A 19083-nucleotide genomic window follows, 5' to 3' on the forward strand; every position below is an offset into this window, starting at 1 on the left:
CATAAGCAGTTGCAGAGAAAATAGATTTTTGAAATATTCGCATAAAACGAAATGGCTGCCAGATCATATGATATAGAGCCTCCATATTATGCACAATAATTCTCATCATAGATATCAATAAACATGGCAAAAATAAAGCATTTTTGTAAAACGGTTTTTGTTTTATTATTAATTTAAAAATATCGTTAAGCGTTTTTGAACAATTCAAAATGGCTGCCAAATCACATGACCTATCAACTTCTCTTGAACAAATCTGAATGTTAGTCATAAGATAACTCTGTAAACAAAATTTCAAGTCTGTGCCATAAGCGGTTTCGGAGAAGAAGATTTTTGTAGTTTTTAAAAAACGCGCATATGAAAAACAATGGCCGCCAAGCTATGCATTGCATGGCTTTCAAATTGCACATACTAATGCTCACTATAGACCTCTACAATTTGCAGAAGTTTTATGAAAATTTGCAAATGTTTTATGTCACGAAGGCGACTGCGCAGTGCAAATATTTACGGAAATATTGCCTTTAGGGGTCATGTCTATGTGTACTCATGTGTCTGTTACACTGTAATATAGTTAAATAGTGTAAACAGAATGCATAAAATGCAAATGTACGCAATTAAAAAGCGATAAAAAGGCGAATGGCTCATAGCAGCCATGTTGATTATGGAAAATTCACAGTTTGAACAAACATAGTAGAGGACCTTGCAAGGAGCACATGTGCAAAATTGCGCTTCATTGCACTCAGCGGTTGCAGAGAAGAAGATGTTTAAAGATTTTCGCACATTTCAAAATGGCAGCTAGATCATGTGACTAAATCACTTCTGTTGAACAACATTTATTCTAGGTCAGTACAGCAGTACACACAGCAAGTTTCACAGCTGTAACATAAGCAGTTCTGGAGAAGAAGATTTTCAAGCGGTTGTCGAAATTTGTCGCAAAAAGCAATATGGCTGCTAGATCACATGACCTATAATATTTATGTTGCACAGGATTATGCACAGCATAGATCTCTAGCATTGTGCCAAGTTTCATGAGTTTTTGAGTTATGCTGTTGTTTTTATAAGCAATTGAAAAAGTGGCGGAATAATAAAAAAAAAAAAAAAAAAAATATAGCTGCAAGGAGCGATAGAGGTGGCCATGCGCATCGACATTGCAATGACATACAAGCAGCTAAGTCACAATATAAAGCTTTATAGAAGTTTTTACAATTCTAACATTAGCAGTTGGAAAGAAAACACATTTTCAAAATTTTTGCGTTTTTCAAGATGGCTGCCCCACCATATGATTAATACTTTCATCACGATCAGATGTAACTCTAGGTGACAATATATGGTTATACAGCAAATTTCACAGCTTTAACATAAGCGGTTAGAAAGAAAACACATTTTCGAAATTTTCTCGTAAACCAATATGGCTGCCACAGCTTGTGACCAATTCCTTCAACATGAATAACTGTGACTCTAGGTCACAATATAAGGTTATATAGCAAGTTTCACAGTTCTAACATAAGCAGTTGCAGAGAAAATAGATTTTTGAAATATTCGCATAAAACAAAATGGCTGTCAGATCTTATGATATACAGCCTCCATATTATGCACAATAATTGTCACCATAGATCTCAATAAACATGGCAAAAATAAAGCATTTTTGTAAAACGGGTTTTGTTTTCTTATTAATTTAAAAATATCGTTAAGCGTTTTTGAACAATTCAAAATGGCTGCCAAACTACATGACATATCAACTTCTCTTGAACAAATCTGAATGTTAGTCATAAGATAAATCTGTAAACAAAATTTCAAGTCTGTGCCATAAGCGGTTTCAGAGAAGAAGAGTTTTGTAGTTTTTTAAAAATGCGCATACGAAACAAAATTGCCGCCAAGCTATGCATTGTATGGCTTTCAAATTGCACATACTAATGCTCACTATAGACCTCTACAGGGAGTGCAGAATTATTAGGCAAGTTGTATTTTTGAGGATTAATTTTATTATTGAACAACAACCATGTTCTCAATGAACCCAAAAAACTCATTAATATCAAAGCTGAATAGTTTTGGAAGTAGTTTTTAGTTTGTTTTTAGTTATAGCTATTTTAGGGGGATATCTGTGTGTGCAGGTGACTATTACTGTGCATAATTATTAGGCAACTTAACAAAAAACAAATATATACCCATTTCAATTATTTATTTTTACCAGTGAAACCAATATAACATCTCAACATTGACAAATATACATTTCTGACATTCAAAAACAAAACAAAAACAAATCAGTGACCAATATAGCCACCATTCTTTACAAGGACACTCAAAAGCCTGCCATCCATGTATTCTGTCAGTGTTTTGATCTGTTCACCATCAACATTGCGTGCAGCAGCAACCACAGCCTCCCAGACACTGTTCAGAGAGGTGTACTGTTTTCCCTCCTTGTAAATCTCACATTTGATGATGGACCACAGGTTCTCTATGGGGTTCAGATCAGGTGAACAAGGAGGCCATGTCATTAGATTTTCTTCTTTTATACCCTTTCTTGCCAGCCACGCTGTGGAGTACTTGGACGCGTGTGATGGAGCATTGTCCTGCATGAAAATCATGTTTTTCTTGAAGGATGCAGACTTCTTCCTGTACCACTGCTTGAAGAAGGTGTCTTCCAGAAACTGGCAGTAGGATTGGGAGTTGAGCTTGACTCCATCCTCAACCCGAAAAGGCCCCACAAGCTCATCTTTGATGATACCAGCCCAAACCAGTACTCCACCTCCACCTTGCTGGCATCTGAGTCGGACTGGAGCTCTCTGCCCTTTACCAATCCAGCCACGGGCCCATCCATCTGGCTCATCAAGACTCACTCTCATTTCATCAGTCCATAAAACCTTAGAAAAATCAGTCTTGAGATATTTCTTGGCCCAGTCTTGACGTTTCAGCTTGTGTGTCTTGTTCAGTGGTGGTCGTCTTTCAGCCTCTTACCTTGGCCATGTCTCTGAGTATTGCACACCTTGTGCTTTTGGGCACTCCAGTGATGTTGCAGCTCTGAAATATGGCCAAACTGGTGGCAAGTGGCATCTTGGCAGCTGCACGCTTGACTTTTCTCAGTTCATGGGCAGTTATTTTGCGCCTTGGTTTTTCCACACGCTTCTTGCGACCCTGTTGACTATTTTGAATGAAACGCTTGATTGTTCGATGATCACGCTTCAGAAGCTTTGCAATTTTAAGAGTGCTGCATCCCTCTGCAAGATATCTAACTATTTTTTACTTTTCTGAGCCTGTCAAGTCCTTCTTTTGACCCATTTTGCCAAAGGAAAGGAAGTTGCCTAATAATTATGCACACCTGATATAGGGTGTTGATGTCATTAGACCACACCCCTTCTCATTACAGAGATGCACATCACCTAATATGCTTAATTGGTAGTAGGCTTTCGAGCCTATACAGCTTGGAGTAAGACAACATGCATAAAGAGGATGATGTGGTCAAAATACTCATTTGCCTAATAATTCTGCACTCCCTGTACAATTTGCAGAAGTTTTATGAAAATTTGCAAATGTTTTATTTCACGAAGGCGACTGCGCAGTGCAAATTTTTACTGCAATATTGCCTTTAGGGGTCATGACTATGTGTACTCATGTGTCTGCTACACTGTAATATAGTTAAATAGTGTAAACATAATGCATAAAGTGCAAATTTACGCAATATGGCTGCTAGATCACATGACCTATGAGATTTATGTTGCATAGGATTATGCACAGCATAGATCTTTAGCATTGTGCCAAGTTTCATGAGTTTTTGAGTTATGCTGTTGTTTTTATAAGCACTTGAAAAAGTGGCGGAATAATAATAATAAAAATAAATAAATAAATAAATATAGCTGCAAGCAGCGATAGAGGTGGCCATGCGCATCGCCTTTGCAATAGCATACAAGCTGCTAAGTCACGATATATAGCTATAAAGCAAATTTCACAGCTTTAACATAAGCGGTTGCACCGAAATTACACTTTAGAAATTTTCGCGTAAACCAATATGGCTGCCATAGCTTGTGACCAATTCCTTCAACATGAACAAATGTGACTCTATGTCACAATATAAGGTTATACAGCTAGTTTCACAGTTCTAACATAAGCAGTTGCAGAGAAAATAGATTTTCAAAAATTTCGCATAAAACAAAATGGCTGCCATATCACATGATATATAGCCTCCATATTATGCACAGTAATTCTCACCATAGATGTCAATAAACATGGCAAAGATAAAGCATTTTTGTAAAACAGTTTTTGTTTTATTATTAATTTAAAAATATCGTTAAGCGTTTTTGAACAATTCAAAATAGCTGCCAAAGCACATGACCTATCAACTTCTCTTGAACAAATCTGAATGTTAGTCATAAAATAACTCTATAAACAAAATTTCAAGTCTGTCCCATAAGCGGTTTCGGAGAAGAAGATTTTTATAGTTTTTAAAAATGACGCATACAAAACAAAATGGCCGCCAAGCTATGCAATGTATGGCTTTCAAATTGCACATACTAATGCTCACTATAGACCTCTACAATTTTCAGAAGTTTTATGAAAATTTACAAATGTTTTATTTCACAAAGGCGAATGCGCAGTGCGAATTTTAACTGCAATATTGTCTTTGAGTGTTATGACTATGTGTAATCATGTGTTTATTACACTGTAATATTGTTAAATATTGTAAAACTAATGCATAAAGTGCAAATTTACGCAATTAAATGTCGATAAAAAGGTTAATGTCTCACAGCAGCCATGTTGATAATAGAAACATTGCAGTTTGAACAAACTTGGTAGACGACCTTGCAAGGAGCATATGTGCAAAATTCTGCTTTATTGCACTAAGCAGTTTAAGAGAAGAAGATGTTTAAAGATTTTTGCAAAATGCAAGATGGCTGCTACATCATGTGACCAAGGTACTTCTGTTGAACAATGGCAAATCTAGGTCATAGCAGCACTGAGCACAGCAAGTTTCAAAGTTGTAACATAAGCAGTTCCAGAGCTGAAGATTTTTAAGTGTTTCTTGAAATTTGTCGCAAAAAACAAAATGGCTGCCTAACCAAATGACCTATGAGTTCAATGTTGCATGAGATGTAGCATTGCAATAGGCTGTAACAGCATACCTGATTTCAAGAGTTTAGCATAAGTAATTTGTGTTTTGTAAGCAATTGAATTATAAATAATTACGATAAAAATAAAACTAATATTGCTGCCGCATCATGTGACTGATTCTCTCCTAATGAGCAATTATGAATCTAGGTCACAATATAAGATTATACAGCAAATTTCACAGTTCTAACATGAGCGATTTCGGAGAAAATAGACTTTCGATATTTTCGCGTAAACCAAGATGGCTGCCTGATCAGAAGTTATACAGCCTCCATATTACGCACAATAGTGCTCACCATAGATGTCAATAAACATGGCAAAAATAAAGCATTTTTGTAAAACGGTTTTTGTTTTATTATTAATTTAAAAATATCGTTAAGCGTTTTTGAACAATTCAAAATGGCTGCTAAACCACATGACCTATCAACTTCTCTTGAACAAATCGGAATGTTAGTCATAAGTTAACTCTGTAAACAAAATTTCAAGTCTGTGCCATAAGCGGTTTTGGAGAAGAAGATTTTTATAGTTTTTAAAAACAGCGCATACGAAACAAAATGGCCGCCAAGCTATGCAATGTATGGCTTTCAAATTGCACATACTAATGCTCACTAAAAACCTCTACAATTTGCAGAAGTTTCATGAAAATTTGCAAATGTTTTATTTCACGAAGGCGACTGCGCAATGTGTAATCATGTGTCTATTACACTGTAATATTTTTAAATATTGTAAAAGTAATGTATAAAGTGCAAAATTACGCAATTAAATGGCGATAAAAAGGTTAATGTCTCACAGCAGCCATGTTCATTATGGAAAATTCGCAATTTTAACAAACTTGGTAGAGGACTTTGCAAGGAGCATATGTGCAAAATTGCGCTTTATTGCACTAAGCGGTTTAAGAGAAGAAGATGTTTAAAGATTTTCGCAAAATGCAAGATGGCGGCTACATCATGTGACCAAGGCACTTCTGTTGAGCAATGGCAAATCTAGTTCATAGCAGCACTGAGCACAGCAAGTTTTAAAGTTGTAACATTAGCAGTTCCAGAGATAAAGATTATTATGCGTTTCTCGAAATTTATCGCAAAAAGCAATATGGCTGCGTAACCTTATGACCTATGAGTTTAATATTGCATGAGATGTAGCAGAGCAATAGGCTGTACCAGCATACCTGATTTCAAGACCTTTGCTTTAGCAGTTCAAAAGTTATGGGCAATAGAAAAAGTGGCGGAATAATAATAATAAAAATAATTATAATCCTGACAATAACAATAGGTTGTCCTGCAACTTCGTTGCATGGCCACCTAATAAAAATATATGTTTGCAGTAGTAATGATTCCCTTGCACACTGGCTTTTTGAATAGAGTAATTTTAGCTAGGAGGGTAAAACCCCAATTAGAGCAAAAGAAAACACTTTGTATATAATTATTGTTTTCTAATTTCAAGAGCATATATTGTACATGAAACATTATTTATATATAAATATAATCTGAAGTTTGAAAACCCTTATTTTAATCACTTTAAGCACGTTCCTTCCATGATGGTGCTTTCCTTCTTATATTTCATAGATTGTAGTTTGTCTTCCACGCTCTATTTCCAGCCCCTCCAGTCTGAAATCTAGTCAAATCTAATTAAACAAAGAAGCGGCTGATCTGAAATTCAAGATCCTCATGGCAGCTTTTCAAATAACTTACTTACGTTGTTTATAAATTAGTTTTTAATTTTTCAGATTGCTCATTTTAATGCAAAACATTTTTAACCTTTTAAGTGCTTTTAAAAAAAAATCCTCCTTTAACTTTTAGTGACAGCAAATATTTTGTTTTGTGAACTTAATGCATTATTTATAGGGTCTTCAAACTTGATATCTGATTTTCAGATGCCCTGTCAGTCAAAAGATGCATTCATAGGCCTAGATTTAGAGTTCGGCGGTAGCCGTCAAAACCAGCGTTAGAGGCTCCTAACGCTGGTTTTGGGCGCCCGCTGGTATTTGGAGTCAGTGATTAAAGGGTCTAACGCTCACTTTGCAGCCGCGACTTTTCCATACCGCAGATCCCCCTACGCCATTTGCGTAGCCTATCTTTTCAATGGGATCTTTCTAACGCTGGTATTTAGAGTCGTTTCTGCAGTGAGCGTTAGAGCTCTAACGACAAGATTCCAGCCGCCTGAAAATAGCAGGAGTTAAGAGCTTTCTGGCTAACGCCGGTTTATAAAGCTCTTAACTACTGTACCCTAAAGTACACTAACACCCATAAACTACCTATGTACCCCTAAACCGAGGTCCCCCCACATCGCCGCCACTCGATTAAAATTTTTAACCCCTAATCTGCCGACCGCCACCTACGTTATACTTATGTACCCCTAATCTGCTGCCCCTAACACCGCCGACCCCTGTATTATATCTATTAACCCCTAACTTGCCCCCCACAACGTCGCCGCAAGCTACTTAAAATAATTAACCCCTAATCTTCCGACCGCAAATCGCCGCCACCTACGTTATCCCTATGTACCCCTAATCTGCTACCCCTAACATCGCCGACCCCTATGTTATATTTATTAACCCCTAATCTGCCCCCCACAACGTCGCCGACACCTACCTACACTTATTAACCCCTAATCTGCCGAGCGGACCTGAGCGCTACTATAATAAAGTTATTAACTCCTAATCCGCCTCACTAACCCTATCATAAATAGTATTAACCCCTAATCTGCCCTCCCTAACATCGCCGACACCTACCTTCAATTATTAACCCCTAATCTGCCGACCGGAGCTCACCGCTATTCTAATAAATGTATTAACCCCTAAAGCTAAGTCTAACCCTAACACTAACACCCCCCTAAGTTAAATATAATTTTTATCTAACGAAATAAATTAACTCTTATTAAATAAATAATTCCTATTTAAAGCTAAATACTTACCTGTAAAATACATCCTAATATAGCTACAATATAAATTATAATTATATTATAGCTATTTTAGGATTAATATTTATTTTACAGGCAACTTTGTAATTATTTTAACCAGGTACAATAGCTATTAAATAGTTAAGAACTATTTAATAGTTACCTAGTTAAAATAATTACAAATTTACCTGTAAAATAAATCCTAACCTAAGATATAATTAAACCTAACACTACCCTATCAATAAAATAATTAAATAAACTACCTACAATTACCTACAATTAACCTAACACTACACTATCAATAAATTAATTAAACACAATTGCTACAAATAAATAACATTAAATAAACTATCTAAAGTACAAAAAATAAAAAAGAACTAAGTTACAGAAAATAATAAAATATTTACAAACATAAGAAAAATATTACAACAATTTTAAACTAATTACACCTACTCTAAGCCCCCTAATAAAATAACAAAGCCCCCCAAAATAAAAAATTCCCTACCCTATTCTAAAATACAAATATTACAAGCTCTTTTACCTTACCAGCCCTGAACAGGGCCCTTTGCGGGGCATGCCCCAAGAATTTCAGCTCTTTTGCCTGTAAAAAAAAACATACTATACCCCCCCCCCAACATTACAACCCACCACCCACATACCCCTAATCTAACCCAAACCCCCCTTAAATAAACCTAACACTACCCCCCTGATGATCTTCCTACCTTGTCTTCACCATGCCAGGTTCACCGATCCGTCCTGGCTCCAAGATCTTCATCCAACCCAAGCGGGGGCTAGACATCCACTGAAGAAGTCCAGAAGAGGGTCCAAAGTCTTCCTCCTATCCGGCAAGAAGAGGACATCCGGACCGGCAAACATCTTCTCCAAGCGGCATCTTCTATCTTCTTCCATCCGATGACGACCGGCTCCATCTTGAAGACCTCCAGCGCGGATCCATCCTCTTCTTCCGACGACTAGACGACGAATGACGGTTCCTTTAAGGGACGTCATCCAAGATGGCGTCCCTCGAATTCCGATTGGCTGATAGGATTCTATCAGCCAATCGGAATTAAGGTAGGAATTTTCTGATTGGCTGATGGAATCAGCCAATCAGAATATAGTTCAATCCGATTGGCTGATCCAATCAGCCAATCAGATTGAGCTCGCATTCTATTGGCTGTTCCGATCAGCCAATAGAATGCGAGCTCAATCTGATTGGCTGATTGGATCAGCCAATCGGATTGAACTATATTCTGATTGGCTGATTCCATCAGCCAATCAGAAAATTCCTACCTTAATTCCGATTGGCTGATAGAATCCTATCAGCCAATCGGAATTCGAGGGACGCCATCTTGGATGACGTCCCTTAAAGGAACCGTCATTCGTCGTCTAGTCGTCGGAAGAAGAGGATGGATCCGCGCTGGAGGTCTTCAAGATGGAGCCGGTCGTCATCGGATGGAAGAAGATAGAAGATGCCGCTTGGAGAAGATGTTTGCCGGTCCGGATGTCCTCTTCTTGCCGGATAGGAGGAAGACTTTGGACCCTCTTCTGGACTTCTTCAGTGGATGTCTAGCCCCCGCTTGGGTTGGATGAAGATCTTGGAGCCAGGACGGATCGGTGAACCTGGCATGGTGAAGACAAGGTAGGAAGATCATCAGGGGGGTAGTGTTAGGTTTATTTAAGGGGGGTTTGGGTTAGATTAGGGGTATGTGGGTGGTGGGTTGTAATGTTGGGGGGGGGGTATAGTATGTTTTTTTTTACAGGCAAAAGAGCTGAAATTCTTGGGGCATGCCCCGCAAAGGGCCCTGTTCAGGGCTGGTAAGGTAAAAGAGCTTGTAATATTTGTATTTTAGAATAGGGTAGGGAATTTTTTATTTTGGGGGGCTTTGTTATTTTATTAGGGGGCTTAGAGTAGGTGTAATTAGTTTAAAATTGTTGTAATATTTTTCTTATGTTTGTAAATATTTTATTATTTTCTGTAACTTAGTTCTTTTTTATTTTTTGTACTTTAGATAGTTTATTTAATGTTATTTATTTGTAGCAATTGTGTTTAATTAATTTATTGATAGTGTAGTGTTAGGTTAATTGTAGGTAATTGTAGGTAGTTTATTTAATTATTTTATTGATAGGGTAGTGTTAGGTTTAATTATAACTTAGGTTAGGATTTATTTTACAGGTAAATTTGTAATTATTTTAACTAGGTAACTATTAAATAGTTCTTAACTATTTAATAGCTATTGTACCTGGTTAAAATAATTACAAAGTTGCCTGTAAAATAAATATTAATCCTAAAATAGCTATAATATAATTATAATTTATATTGTAGCTATATTAGGATTTATTTTACAGGTAAGTATTTAGCTTTAAATAGGAATTATTTATTTAATAAGAGTTAATTTATTTCGTTAGATAAAAATTATATTTAACTTAGGGGGGTGTTAGTGTTAGGGTTAGACTTAGCTTTAGGGGTTAATACATTTATTAGAATAGCGGTGAGCTCCGGTCGGCAGATTAGGGGTTAATAATTGAAGGTAGGTGTCGGCGATGTTAGGGAGGGCAGATTAGGGGTTAATACTATTTATGATAGGGTTAGTGAGGCGGATTAGGGGTTAATAACTTTATTATAGTAGCGCTCAGGTCCGCTCGGCAGATTAGGGGTTAATAAGTGTAGGTAGGTGTCGGCGACGTTGTGGGGGGCAGATTAGGGGTTAATAAATATAACATAGGGGTCGGCGATGTTAGGGCAGCAGATTAGGGGTACATAGGGATAACGTAGGTGGCGGCGGTTTACGGAGCGGCAGATTAGGGGTTAAAAGTGTAATGCAGGGGTCAGCGATAGCGGGGGCGGCAGATTAGGGGTTAATAAGTGTAAGGTTAGGGGTGTTTAGACTCGGGGTACATGTTAGGGTGTTAGGTGCAGACTTAGGAGGTGTTTCCCCATAGGAAACAATGGGGCTGCGTTAGGAGCTGAACGCTGCTTTTTTGCAGGTGTTAGGTTTTTTTTCAGCTCAAACAGCCCCATTGTTTCCTATGGGAGAATCGTGCACGAGCACGTTTTTGATGCCGGCCGCGTCCGTAAGCAACTCTGGTATCGAGAGTTGCATTTGCGGTAAAAATGCTCTACGCTCCTTTTTTGGAGCCTAACGCAGCATTTGTTTGAACTCTCGATACCAGAGTTAAATTTATGGTGCGGCCAGAAAAAAACCCGCGGAGCGTTAACAGCCCTTTTACCGCCGAACTCTAAATCTAGGCCATAGTGTTTCTGTTGAATAAAGTTTCATATGGTTAATATTACCGAATGTAACCGTAGTTTTGATGTGTCAATGTCATATCATGCCCAGCTGTAGTTCATTTTTTGTGATATGGTAGCAAATAAACTTTCTGTTAAAGGGACACTGAACCCAAATGTTTTTCTTTCGCGATTCAGATAGAGGCCAATTTAACAAATGTCTTACGGACCTGATCCGACAGTGCGGATCAGGTCCGCAACACATCGCTGAATGCGAAGAGCAATACGCTCTCCATATTCAGCATTGCACCAGCAGCTCACAAGAGTTGCTGGTGCAACGCCGCCGCCAGCAGGGAGGTGTCAATCAACCCGATCATACTCAATCTGGTTGAATTGCGGCGATTCCGGTCCGCCTACTCAGAACAGGCGGACAGGGTTATGGAGCAGTGGTCTTTGTGACCGCTGCTCCATAACTTGTGTTTCTGGTGAGTCTGAAGACTCGCCAGAAACACGGGCCGTCAAGCTCCGTTTGGAGCTTGATAGATAGGCCCCATTGCGTGCAATTTTAAGCAACTTTCTAATTTACTCCTATTATCATTTTTTTCTTTGTTCTCTTGCTATCTTTATTTGAAAAAGAAGGCATCTAAGCTTTTTTTGGGGTTCAGTACTCTGGACAGCACTTTTTTTTATTGGTGGATGAATGTATCCACCAATCAGCAAGGACAACCCAGGTTGTTCACCAAAAATGGGCCGGCATCTAAACTTACATTCTTGCATTTCAAATAAAGATACCAAGAAAATTAAGAAAATTTGATAATAGGAGTAAATTAGAAAGTTGATTAAAATGTCATGCTCTATCTGAATCATGAAAGATAAAATTCGGGTTCAGTGTCCCTTTAACAGCTATCTCCCCTGTTATATCTCAGACAATGATAAAAAATGTGCACACAATTGTCATATTTTAGAAGGGACTCAATGAACCACATAACATGTCTTATAGTAACTGATATATTTTCACTTTTCTTAGGTTATCTGCTTCTCTTGCCTTCTGTCTCTGATCTTTGTTGGTCTTCTACAAATGTTGTAACATTGTTGTGTGATACCACAAGCTTAATGGCTTTTTCTGTCAAGGACACTGACTCTTACATAATCCATAGCATGACCATGCATTGATCCACATTTTGATGTTTTAAAGGGACATGAAACTCAAAATCTCAAAAAAAAATATTTCATAATTCATATAGAGAATACAATTTTATACAACATTCCAATTTACTTCTAATAACTAATTTGCTTCATTCTTTAGGCATCCTTTGTTGAAGAAATAGCAATGCAAATGGGTGAGCCAATAACATGAGTCATCTATTTGCACCCACCAACCAGCAGCTACTGAGTCTATTTAGATATGCTTTTCAACAAAGGCTATCAAGAGAATGAAGTAAATTAGACAATAGTTGTAAATTGGAAAGTTGTTTAAAATTGTATGCTTTTATTGAATCATGAAAGAATTTATTTTTATTTGGTTCCCTTTAAGGGAATTGATGGTGGTAAATAAGGGGTCATATCGTCTTTAATTTCAGCAGTTATAAAGTAATGATTCTGTACTGGCGCTTTTTAAACATTTTTAGGTATAACTGGGAGCTACATTTTTTAAAGTGTTGATCTTTATAAAAGGAGTAAAAGGGGCAGTATGCCCAGTTTTCATTTAACCCTTTGAGTGCTAAGCACTGTCCCACCTGGGTGCTAAGGTTTTTTTATTTTATATTTTTAAAAAATATATATTTTTTACTTTTTATTTTATTTATTTCAGATCCCCAAGACTTACACTGTTGGAAAGGTTAGGCGATTACCTTTCCAACGGTGGGTCTTGTGGGTCTGTAGCTGCTTAGATGCCTGAGATACAGGCTTTTAAGCAGCATGCCCCCTGCTCCTATATTTAACATTGTTAATGTTAAATAAAGTTGCGCGGTGACGTCATAACGTTATTGCCCGTGACGTCACCACGCAAAACGGGAAGCACTGGCGATGCCTGGCATTATGCAGCACCGATCGCCGGGGTAGGAGCAGGTGGGAGCTCCCAGATCTCCCTCAAGTTGGGAGAGTACTAGTGACGGCTCTGAGCCGTCATTAGCACCAGAGTGGGAAACTCTGTGACGGCTCAGAGCCGTCATTAGCACTCAAGGGGTTAAAGGGAAACTGAACCCAAATTTATTTTCTTTCGTGATTCAGATAGAGCATGAAATTTTAAGCAACTTTCTAATTTACTCCTATTATCAAATTTTCTTTATTCTCTTGGTATCTTTATTTGAAATGCAAGAATGTAAGTTTAGATGCCGGACCATTTTTGGTGAACAACCTGGGTTGTCCTTGCTGATTGGTGGATAAATTCATCCACCAATAAAAAAGTGCTGTCCAGTTCTGAACCAAAAAAATATATGCTTAGATGCCTTCTTTTTCAAATAAAGATGGCAAGAGAATGAAGACAAATTGATAATAGGAGTAAATTAGAAAGTTTCTTAAAATTGCATGCTCTATCTGAATCATGAAAGAAAATATTTGGGTTCAGTGTCCCTTTAACTGCATGCAATGGACATTACTATAAAGAATAATATGCACAGATAGTGATATAAAAATCCAGTATAAAACCTTTTAAAAACTTACTTAGAAGCTCCCAATTTAGCACTGTTGATGAGATTAGCCTGGCACACCCACTAAAAGGGGATACGAATATAATTTTCCCCTCCCCCTTCCACTGCATATAAAAAGACCCATAATGCAAACAGAAACAGTCTGAAGTCTGTATACATCTAACATTTTGGGGTTTGGTTAGGAGTCTAAAAATCAGCACAATGTTATTTAAAAATAAGCAAAACTATACATTTTTACAAAAACACACCCAGATGGGCTATATAAATGGATTATCTACAAAACATTTATACAAAGAAAAATCTAGTGTACCATGTCCCTTTAAACTGACTATAATACTATTTGAGTAACACATAGAGAGAGCATTGGGATGAAAGTTAAATTCACTGAGTGTGAAAGTGTAAAGTTATCTTCAACACAAAGCAATGCACAGTAGCTAAGTAATAAAGGATGTTAATTATCTGAAGTAATTGTCTCATGTATGTAAAGAGCCCTACTTAGCTATATGCTATTTGTTAACACTTTATAAATCATAGATAATATTTTCTAAGTATGTTTCATTTTTTTCTTCCAGTCATTCCTGTTTTCTATCAATCAAACAATATGCTTGCGACTAGACAGCATAGAATCCAAATTGCAGGTGCTGGAAGCCACATGCAAGTCACTGGAAGAAAAACTGGACCACATCATGAACAAACCGCCAAATCCTATTCAAGTTCCGATGGTGGCTGGTTCACCCCTTGGAGCCACACAGTCCTGGAACAAAGTGCGCTGGTAGGATTAGATCTTCAGATGGGCTATGCATTTCATTGTACAAATAACACTATAATGTATTGACCTATTGTATGGCAAAAATTATAAATTGCATTCAAATATTAAATCTTAGTATATGTAGTTCTTTTTGTAGAAGTCAGTTATGATTAGTTAACTTATTATAATTTATAATATTTCAAATGAACCAATCTATATGGTTAGCAAGACTTTTTTCTTTCATGTAATTAGCAAGAGTCCATGAGCTAGTGACGTATGGGATATACATTCCTACCAGGAGGGGCAAAGTTTCCCAAACCTTAAAATGCCTATAAATACACCCCTCACCACACCCACAAATCAGTTTTACAAACTTTGCCTCCTGTGGAGGTGGTGAAGTAAGTTTGTGCTAGATTCTACGTTGATATGCGCTCCGCAGCAGGTTGGAGCCCGGTTTTCCTCTCAGCGTGCAGTGAATGTCAGAGGGATGTGAGGAGAGTATTGCCTATTTGAATGCAATGATCTCCTTCTACGGGGTCTATTTCATAGGTTCTCTGTTATCGGTCGTAGAGATTCATCTCTTACCTCCCTTTTCAGATCGACGATATACTCTTATATATATATACCATTACCTCTGCTGATTTTCGTTTCAGTACTGGTTTGGCTTTCTACAACATGTAGATGAGTGTCCTGGGGTAAGTAAGTAAGCTTATTTTCTGTGACACTCTAAGCTATGGTTAGGCACTTTTTTATAAAGTTCTTAATATATGTATTCAAACATTTATTTGCCTTGACTCAGGATGTTCAACATTCCTTATTTTCAGACAGTCAGTTTCATATTTGGGATAATGCATTTGAATCAATCATTTTTTCTTACCTTAAAAAATTTGACTTTTTCCCTGTGGGCTGTTAGGCTCGCGGGGGCTGAAAATGCTTCATTTTATTGCGTCATTCTTGGCGCGGACTTTTTGGCGCAAAATATTTTTTCTGTTTCCGGCGTCATACGTGTCGCCGGAAGTTGCGTCATTTTTTTACGTTTTTTTGCGTCAAAAGTGTCGGCATTCCGGATGTGGCGTCATTTTTGGCGCCAAAAGCATTTAGGCGCCAAATAATGTGGGCGTCTTATTTGGCGCTAAAAAATATGGGCGTCATTTTTGTCTCCACATTATTTAAGTCTCATTATTTATTGCTTCTGGTTGCTAGAAGCTTGTTCACTGGCATTTTTTTCCCATTCCTGAAACTGTCATTTAAGGAATTTGATCAATTTTGCTTTATATGTTGTTTTTTCTATTACATATTGCAAGATGTTCCATGTTGCAACTGAGTCAGAAGATACTTCAGGAAAATCGCTGCCCGGTGCTGGAGCTACCAAGCTAAGTGTATCTGCTATAAACTTTTGGTATCTGTTTCTCCAGCTGTTGTTTGTATTGCATGTCATGACAAACTTATTAATGCAGATAAAATTTCCTTTATTACTGTTACATTACCTGTTGCTGTTCCGTCAACATCTAATTTTCAGAGTGTTCCTGATAACTTAAGAGATTTTATTTTTAAATCCATTAAGAAGGCTATGTCTGTTATTTCTCCTTCTAGTATACATAAAAGTCTTTTAAAACTTCTCTTTTTTCAGATGAATTTTTAAATGAACATCATCATTCTGATACTGATAATGGTTCTTCTGGTTCAGAGGTTTCTGTCTCAGAGGTTGATGCTGATAAATCTTTGTATTTGTTCAAGATGGAATTTATTCGTTCTTTACTTAAAGAAGTATTAATTGCATTCGAAATAGAGGATTCTGGTCCTCTTGATACTAAATCTAAACGTTTAAATAAGGTTTTTAAATCTCCTGTAGTTATTCCAGAAGTGTTTTCTCTCCCTGATGCTATTTCTGAAGTAATTTCCAGGGAATGGAATAATTTGGGTAATTCATTTACTCCTTCTAAAACGTTTTAAGCAATTATATCCTGTGCCATCTGACAGATTAGAGTTTTTTGGGACAAAATCCCTAAGGTTAATGGGGCTGTCTCTACTCCTGCTATATTTTTAGCGGATGTTGCTGCAGCTTCAACTTTTTGGTTAGAAGCTTTAGCGCAACAAGTAACAGATCATAATTTTATAGCATTATTATTATTCTATAACATGCTAATAATTTTATTTGTGATACCATCTTTTGATATCATTAGAGTTGATGTCAGGTATATGTCTCTAGCTATTTTAGCTAGAAGAGCTTTATGGCTTAAAACTTGGAATGCTGATATGTCTTCTAAGTCAACTTTGCTTTCCCTTTCTTTCCAGGGTAATAAATTATTCGGTTCTCAGTTGGATTCTATTATCTCAACTGTTACTGGAGGGAAGGGAACTTTTTTACCAAAGGATAAAAAATCTAAGGTAAATTTAGGTCTAATAATCGTTTTCGTTCCTTTCCTCACAACAAGGAACAAAAGCCTGATCCTTCATCCTCAGGAGCGGTATCAGTTTGGAAACCATTTCCAGTTTGGAATATATCCAAGCCTTATAGAATCCTAAAGCCAGCTCCTAAGTACCCATGAAGGTGCGGCCCTCATTCCAGCTCAGCTGGTATGGGGTAGATTACGTTTTCTTCAAAGAAATTTGGATCAATTCCGTTCACAATCTCTGGTTTCAGAACATTGTTTCAGAAAGGTACAGAATTGGCTTCAAGTTAAGGCCTCCTGCAAAGAGATTTTTTTTTTCTTTCCCGTGTCCCAGTAAACCCAGCAAAGGCTCAGCATTTCTGAAATGTGTTTCAGATCTAGAGTTGGCTGGAGTAATTATGCCAGTTCCAGTTCTGGAACAGGGGCTGGGGTTTTATTCTATCTCTTCATTGTACCAAAGAAGGTCAATTCCTTCAGACCAGTTCCGGATCTATCAATATTGAATCGTTATGTAAGGATACCAACATTCAAGATGGTAACTGTAGGACTATCCTGCCTTTTGTTTAGCAAGGGCATTATATGTCTACAATAGATTTACAGGATGCATATCTGCATATTCCGATTCATCCAGATCACTTTTAGTTTCTGAGATTCTCTTTTTAGACAAGCATTACCAGTTTTGTGGCTCTACCGTTTGGCCTAGCATCAGCTCCAAGAATTTCAAAGGTTCTCGGTGCCCTTCTGTCTGTAATCAGAGAACAGGGTTTTGGTATTTCCTTATTTGGACGATATCTTGGTACTTGCTCAGTCTTCACATTTTCGCAGAATCTCATACGAATCGACTTGTGTTGTTTCTTCAAGATCATGGTTGGAGGATCAATTTACCAAAAAGTTCATTGATTCCTCAGACAAGGGTAACCTTTTTTAGGTTTCCAGATAGATTCAGTGTCTATGGCTGTCCTTGTCAGACAAGAGAAGTTTAACATTGATATCAGCTTGTCAAAACCTTCAGTCACAATCATTCCCTTTGGTAGCCTTATGCATGGAAATTTTAGGTCTTAGGACTGCCGCATCGGATGCGATCTCCTTTGCTCGTTTTCACATGCGACCTCTTCAGCTCTGCATGCTGAACCAATGGTGCAGGGATTACACAAAGATATCTCAATTAATATCTTTAAACCGTTTATACGACACTCTCTGACGTGGTGGACAGATCACCATCGTTTAGTTCAGGGGGCTTCTTTGTTCTTCCGACCTGGACTATAATCTCAACAGATGCAAGTCTTACAGGTTGGGGAGCTGTGTGGGGGTCTCTGACGGCACAAGGGGTTTGGGAATCTCAGGAGGTGAGATTACCGATCAATATTTTGGAACTCCGTGCAATTTTCAGAGCTCTTCAGTCTTGGCCTCTTCTGAAGAGAGAGTTGTTCATTTGTTTTCAGATAGACAATGTCACAACTGTGGCATACATCAATCATCAAGGAGGGACTCACAGTCCTCTGGCTATGAAAGAAGTATCTCGAATTTTGGTTTGGGCGGAATTCAGCTCCTGTCTAATCTCTGCGGTTCATATCCCAGGTATAGACAATTGGGAAGCGGATTATCTCAGTCGCCAAACGTTGCATCCGGGCGAATGGTCTCTTCACCCAGAGGTATTTCTTTAGATTGTTCAAATGTGGGAACTCCCAGAAATAGATCTGATGGCTTCTCATCTAAACAAGAAACTTCCCTGGTATCTGTCCAGATCCCGGGATCCTCGGGCGGAGGCAGTGGATGCATTATCACTTCCTTGGAAGTATCATCCTGCCTATATCTTTCCGCCTCTAGTTCTTCTTCCAAGAGTATTCTCCAAGATTCTAAAGGAATGCTCGTTTGTCCTGCTGGTAGCTCCAGCATGGCCTCACAGGTTTTGGTATGCGGATCTTGTCCGGATGGCCTCTTGCCAGCTGTGGACTCTTCCGTTAAGACCAGACTTTCTGTCGCAAGGTCCTTTCTTCCATCAGGATCTCAAATCCTTAAATTTTAAGGTATGGAGTTTGAACGCTTGATTCTTGGTCAAAGAGGTTTCTCTGACTC

General features: G+C 37.8%; 1 protein-coding gene across 1 annotated transcript in view; it reads left to right on the forward strand.

Moving 5' to 3' along the window:
• Window positions 1–19083, forward strand: part of BANP (BTG3 associated nuclear protein) — a 1088809-nt gene that overhangs the window by 148290 nt on the left and 921436 nt on the right. Inside the window, exon 4 of the mRNA XM_053701244.1 lies at window positions 14439–14638. Within this exon, the coding sequence (XP_053557219.1) occupies window positions 14439–14638 (200 nt within the window). The remainder of the gene's footprint in view (window positions 1–14438; window positions 14639–19083) is intronic.

The sequence above is a fragment of the Bombina bombina genome, chromosome 1, assembly GCF_027579735.1.
Source record: "Bombina bombina isolate aBomBom1 chromosome 1, aBomBom1.pri, whole genome shotgun sequence".
NCBI lineage: Eukaryota > Metazoa > Chordata > Amphibia > Anura > Bombinatoridae > Bombina > Bombina bombina.